A 6000-nucleotide genomic window follows, 5' to 3' on the forward strand; every position below is an offset into this window, starting at 1 on the left:
TCTCTCCCCTCTAAAGAACCCCGATTTACGTGGCACGCAAGCATCGCTCCCCTGTTCCGTTGAGCTGGTATTTGAATCCTCAAAGTGACTGAGGAAAGAGAGGTGTCGCGGTGGCCCCAATTCTCTTGCTCAAACGCCAAGCGTGGAAAATAACCTTTAAGAACTTTTTTTTTTAACTGCCATACACTGCCATCCTTTCCCATACACCACAAAATACACCTTTAGGGAAGCGGGAAGGGAAGGGATTGCTGGTGGGTTGTGGGGGAGAGGTGGAAAAAATTCTGCTTCTGCTGTTGTGCATAAGTAACCCTGTGTGCAGTTCTTAAAAGGCAACGTCCAGTGTTTGGGTAAGAGAGTCCGGATGCTGCTGCAGAAGGCCACTCAGGTCAGAAGGGGCTCGTCGTCCGCAGCCCAGTCGGCAGACGCACTTCCGCTCTCGGAGTCGGGCACGGTGAGGGACACCAGAAGGACATCATCCTCGTCTTCGGGGGACGGAGGGGCGCTGAGGGGATTGCCTGCCTCCACAGAGCATGGCAGCGCAGGGGAGAACAGCCGTACACGGAGAGAGCGCATCATCCCCGAAAACCGCGGGGTGGGAAGGGGCGGGGCCTGGGGCTCTGGCGCAGGCTCAGCAGGCGGAGGCGGGGTCTTCTGGGGAAGAGGCGGGGCTTGCTCTTCCAGTTGGCCGGAAGTTGTGTTTTCCTCTCTGGGTAGTGGCTCAGGCAGGGTATCGGGAGTAGAGTGTGACGAAGAGGTGGTTGTGGTGGTGGTGGCGGCAGCGGCAGCGGAGGTGGTTGGAGCAGGCCGAGGCAGCAGTCCCAACCGCCGCATACGCCTTGCCAAACGGCGCAGGAAGCGGCTGCGATGCGGGCGGCGGTTCCCACCAGCGGCAGTGGCGGCGGCTGTGTCGTGGCGGAACATATGCAGCAGAGACCTCAAGTTCCCCAGCACTGAATTCTGAAATGAAAGAACAGAGGGAAGGGTGGGGAGGAATTAGGACAGACCGAAAACCAAACACAAGTGTGTTTACCTGGCAGGGAGAGTCCCTCAAGGAATACCGGGAGGGCGTATTTACCCATTCATTAATTTATTACCTTTGCAACTTGCCCGTCCCACTCCCCAAAGCCCAGTGTGGCAAACATGTGGCAGTACAATCTAAACTAGAAAAGGTTTTTGAAACATCAAAAACGCAAATCTGGAAGACACTAAAAACAATTGCATTCCCTCACAGTTACTAATTTCAACATTTTCAGTAGCCATCATCAGTCAAATGCCTGGGTAAACAGGGATGTTATAAAAATTTATCCTGAAAGCCAATAATGAGGGAGACAGGTGCACTCCACCAATGAGTGCATCACACAAATGCAGAGCCACCACCCAAAATTCCCTGTCATGGGTCAACGCTATCCAGGCAGCAGCCAGAGGTGGTAACATTAAAAAGGCCTCCCTTGCCAATCATAGGGCCTGAGATGGTCAATATGTTGGGAAGACGCCAGTAAGGTATTTACGCTCTCTTTCTACAATGCATGCCCTACAGTTCCTTTGCTGGGCACACCTATTATTCTTCGCCTGCGATGGTCCCAGAGTCTTCAGAGTCCTCTTCAGAACTGAGTGATATGGGAGGCTGCAATACTGACGTTCAATATGGCGAGAGCTACTTGACACAGCCCCGCCCGAGTGCTCTTGTTGCCTATTGCTCCTCAAAACTCCCGGCTCAGAGTCCCCAGACTTCTGCCTCAAAGACACGGCTTTCTAAGAATGAATTGCATCTTAATATGAGGGCCATTTCCCAGCTGTGGTTATAATTGGCCCGAGCCATATGGATATCCCATCGTACAAGCAATGGAGCTTACAGAGAGGCATCTGTGCAGTTTGCAATCCCTGTGGCAGCCAAGTAGCCAGAATAATGTAACATCTTAGACCTCAGAGACAATTTCAATCTTGCCCGGCTATGTGGGGAGACATGGGGAGTCAAGACATGGGGCACTCATAGGAATCTTTCTGGTAGAGTGGACAAACAAAAGGCTTTGGGGAGCATTTCTCACACACACAAAAACGAAGAGAGTGGGGCCTGTACATTTTGCCTCATGCCTCAGGTTCTACAAATGTTAGGAATTTGCTGACCTGATGAGGGTGCTCCGTGGGGAAGCCTTCGACGGGGGGGATGACGCCGCGAGCAATGAGTTGCCCGTAGGAAGGCGGCGCCTGCCGTTGCACCAGCCGGGCCTCCATCCGCGACAAGGGGGATAAGATACTGTGGGGAGAAAGAGACGACACAAAGTGTGAGACGAGAGCTGAACCCGTCACCCCTCTCCATCCCTCAATAACATTCTTTTCTTATCCCTCCTCAACTCTCTCTCTCTCTGTCTGAGTGGAAGTTTCTAACTTCAACTTCCTTTCATGTCATAAGAACAGACGATGCGCCCTGCTGGATCTGGCTGGGGGCCTGTCCAGCCCAACATCCTGTTCCTACAAGTGGCCAACCCAATGTCCACAAAAAGGAACAGGGTGCAATGGCACTCTCCCCAAATGCAGTTCCCACTGCCTCCGGCCATGCAGGTGGAGCATAGCCCCTGTGGCCAGCAGCCACTGATAGCATTATCCTCCACAAATTCATCCGATCCTCTTTTAAAGCTGTCCAAGTTGGGGGTACTCACTGCTTCTCATGGGAATCGATTCCATAGTTTTAACTATGCGCTGTGAGAAGAAGCATTTCCCCCCCCCCCCATCCCGAATCTTCCAACATCCAGTTTTGTTGGGTGCACCCCAGTTAATTTTCATCGCCCACATTTTCCAGCTCTACAATATCTCCTGTTAAAACGGCAACATTCTTTACAGGGAACCAGGCAGAGGGCCTTCTTGGTGGTGGCGCCTGCCCTATGGAACGCCCTCCCAGCAGATGTCAAGGCAATAAACAACTATTTTACTTTTAAAAGACAACTGAAGGCGGCTCTGTTTAGGGAAGTTTTTAATGTTTGTTGCTGTATTGTTTTTAATATTCAGTTGGAAGCTGCCCAGAGTGGCTGGGGAAACCCAGCCAGATGGGTGGGATATAAATAAATTATTACTACTATTATTATTATTAGGCAATAGCTGCACCCACAGCAGGTAGGCCACTGGTTCACCATGTCCATTGGGCTCCTCTCTCAGCTGCCGCCCACAGCAGCCATCCCATCAGGCTACAGGAACAGAGGGATAAGATGGCAGGATCTTGCTATCACCTCTACTGAGAAAGGCCAGCAGCTTTCCTTGAACAGTCCAGCAGGCTGTTAAAAAAGCTCTGTCATTTAAGACAGAGTTTGCTTTTTTCCTTTTCCCTCCAGATCCTTTCTTCCTTTCATGTTATGCCTTTCGGACTGCAAGACTGAGGGCAGGGACTGTCTTATTAAGGACATTTGTAAGCTGCTCTAGGAGCCTAATTCTGACTGAAACAGGATGGATAACAATCAAGGATTTTAAAAAATAAAATAATCAGATTTTTAAAATAAAATGCTTTTGGAGGAAAAATCTTTGTAAATATAGTTTTCTATTTAAGTTATGCTATAATCCAAATGCTAGTCATCAGGAAATAAGGTTTCTTTTCGGTTTTTCATGTGTGGTAAAACTCACGTCTGTTTTTTTTAAAAAAGTGTATAACCACATCAGTTAGCAAACATGGATACATATGCTATAATGTTACTGTTTTAGTTAAACAAATTGTTTAAATTGTTATTAAGGAAATTATTATTTTTCTCCTTCCAATAAAGTACAGCAGAAATGTTGTGCCAATATAAACAGTTAACTAATTAAACCTCACAATAATTTCACAATCATCTGTCCATGTATTTCTAATAGTATAACCATATCTGTAATTTTTGATATAACTGTAAAAATAACTCTGAAAACTTATTATTCAGGAAATGAAACCTTCATCTGCATGTAAATATTAAGATTATACCAGCAAGAATAAGTCTTTCTGTAAAAAATGATTTAAATCAAGTCTTACTGACTAGTAATTTAGATCAATTTGATTTAAATTAAATCCGCCCTTGGCTGAAGAGGAAGGTATTTAAGCAAATAAAGCAGATTTCGGGAACACCAGGGAACCATGATCACAGTACTTCCTGGGGACACCTGTCTTCCCTCTCTGTATGGCTCCATTCCTATACTTCCCACCCGCATTCCCAGTCCTGCCCCCCCCCCCGTTTCCATTGCTCTCCCCATTTTTGATATCTCGTGTGCACATTCCCTAAGCCCCAGCCTTGCCCCTCACTCCCCGGCTGCTCCCCTCACCCAAACTCGTGGCTGCGGAGGGCATACAGTCGGCACGTGCAACCCAGCGCGATCACCAAGAGAAGGCCGCACACCAGGCTGCCGATGACGGCCGCCGTCACCACTTTCCGCGGGAGGACGTAGGAGCAGTCTGCCTCGTCGGAGGCGTCAATGCAGTCCGCTTGCCCGTCGCACACCCAGCTCTCGTAGATGCAGCGCCCGTCCCGGCACCGGAAGTTGCCCGGCTGGCACGAATAGCAATGACGCTCGTCCGCGGCGTCGGCGCAGAAAGTCTGGTAGTTGCAGCGGTCGGCCGGCCCGTAGCAGCCAGCCCCGCCGATCCCACGCCCCCCACAGGGGTACTGCCCCACGGGGCACCCTTTGCAGCCGTCCTCATCGGCGCCGCTGGCGCAGTCCCAGAACCCGTCGCAGCGCTCGGCGGCGGTGTAGCAAGTGGCCCCCTCGCCGTCGCCTCCGCCGCAGGGGAAATCCCACGGGACGCAGAAGCCCCGCACGTGGTAGGTGGCGTTGAAGCCGCGGCCTGATGTTCCTGGCGCCGCCTCGTAGGACACCCACGCACGGCTGGAAGGCGAGTCGACGGCGACCACTTTCTTGTTGCTGGTGTAGTCGAGGTTGCGCAGCAAGCGGGGGTGCGGCACGGATCCGGGCGCCCCTTCGTACACCCTCAGGGAGTCCCCGATGCCCAGGCTGAGGGCAGTGAAGCGGATGCTCAGAGGCCGGCTGTCGTGGGCATCGAGGGCCCACTGGCAATGCGCAGCGCCCAGGTAGGAGTCGGAGGCGAAGCCGGGAGAGAAAAAGATGCCGTAGAAGTTGTCCAGGGTGAGGTTGCAGGGGAAGACGGGTGGCCTGCTGGCTTCTGGAGCAGAGAAAGAGAGTGAGGGAAAGGGTGTGGAAAACACAGAATGAAGCTGTCAGAGGGACTGATAGGAAACCAAAAGAGGCATGGAATGGGCAGGGCCAATAATATACAGATTAGTATTCCATCAGCTTTGAAGATGTGTGTTGGTGGTAACCACAACAACAACATATTTATACCCCGCCCATCTGGCTGGGTTTCCCCAGCCACTCTAGGTGGCTCCCAACAGAATATAAAAAACACAATAAAGCATCCAACATTAAAAACTTCCCTAAACAGGGCTGCCTTTAGAGGTCTTCTAAAAGTCAAATAGCTGTTTATTTCCTTGACATCTGATGGGAGGGCGTTCCACAGGGTGGGCGCCACCACCGAGAAGGCTCTCTGCCTGGTTCCCTGTAGCTGCACTTCTCGCAGTGAGGGAATCGCCAGAAGGCCCTCAGAGCTGGACTTCAGTGTTTGGGCTGAACGATGGGGGTGGAGACGCTCCTTCAGGTATACTGGGCCTTTGAGGCCGTTTAGGGCTTTAAAGGTCAGCACCAACAGTTGAATTGTGCTCAGAAACGGTAGGGATAGGGGTCCCCTTCAGTTCTAGTTTCTCACACTTTCTGATTTTTTGAGGTTTTCTTTCCTCATTCCCAAATCAGTTTGTGGTGGTTGTTTTTTAAATAAGAAAGAAGGGCGAGACAAACTTTAGATGAAAAATAGCACCCCATCCACGAAACGGAGGGAAAGAAGGTCCATGTATACATGTGTGTGTGTAGAAGGAGATGGATGATTAGAAACAATAATCAAGGAGGGAAATTGATGGGGAGAGAAGCTTCCATTTTCTTCCCATAATGCACCAGGGCTGTGGACTCCGCCGTACCTCTCTC

At 50.7% G+C, this 6000-nt stretch overlaps 1 protein-coding gene across 1 annotated transcript in view; it reads right to left on the reverse strand.

Annotated features, from left to right (window-relative positions):
- Nucleotides 1-285: 285 nt before the first annotated feature.
- The window catches only part of LRP10 (LDL receptor related protein 10), a 10291-nt gene continuing 4576 nt past the window's right edge, over nt 286-6000 (reverse strand). Inside the window, exons 3-5 of the mRNA XM_083710714.1 lie at nt 4273-5180; nt 2125-2254; nt 286-957 (exon numbers count right to left, since the gene is read on the reverse strand). Of these exons, the coding sequence (XP_083566840.1) occupies nt 382-957; nt 2125-2254; nt 4273-5180 (1614 nt within the window). The 3' untranslated portion in view covers nt 286-381. The remainder of the gene's footprint in view (nt 958-2124; nt 2255-4272; nt 5181-6000) is intronic.

Source organism: Podarcis gaigeae (genome assembly GCF_964106915.1).
Source record: "Podarcis gaigeae genome assembly, chromosome: 13".
Classification (NCBI taxonomy): Eukaryota; Metazoa; Chordata; class Lepidosauria; order Squamata; family Lacertidae; genus Podarcis; species Podarcis gaigeae.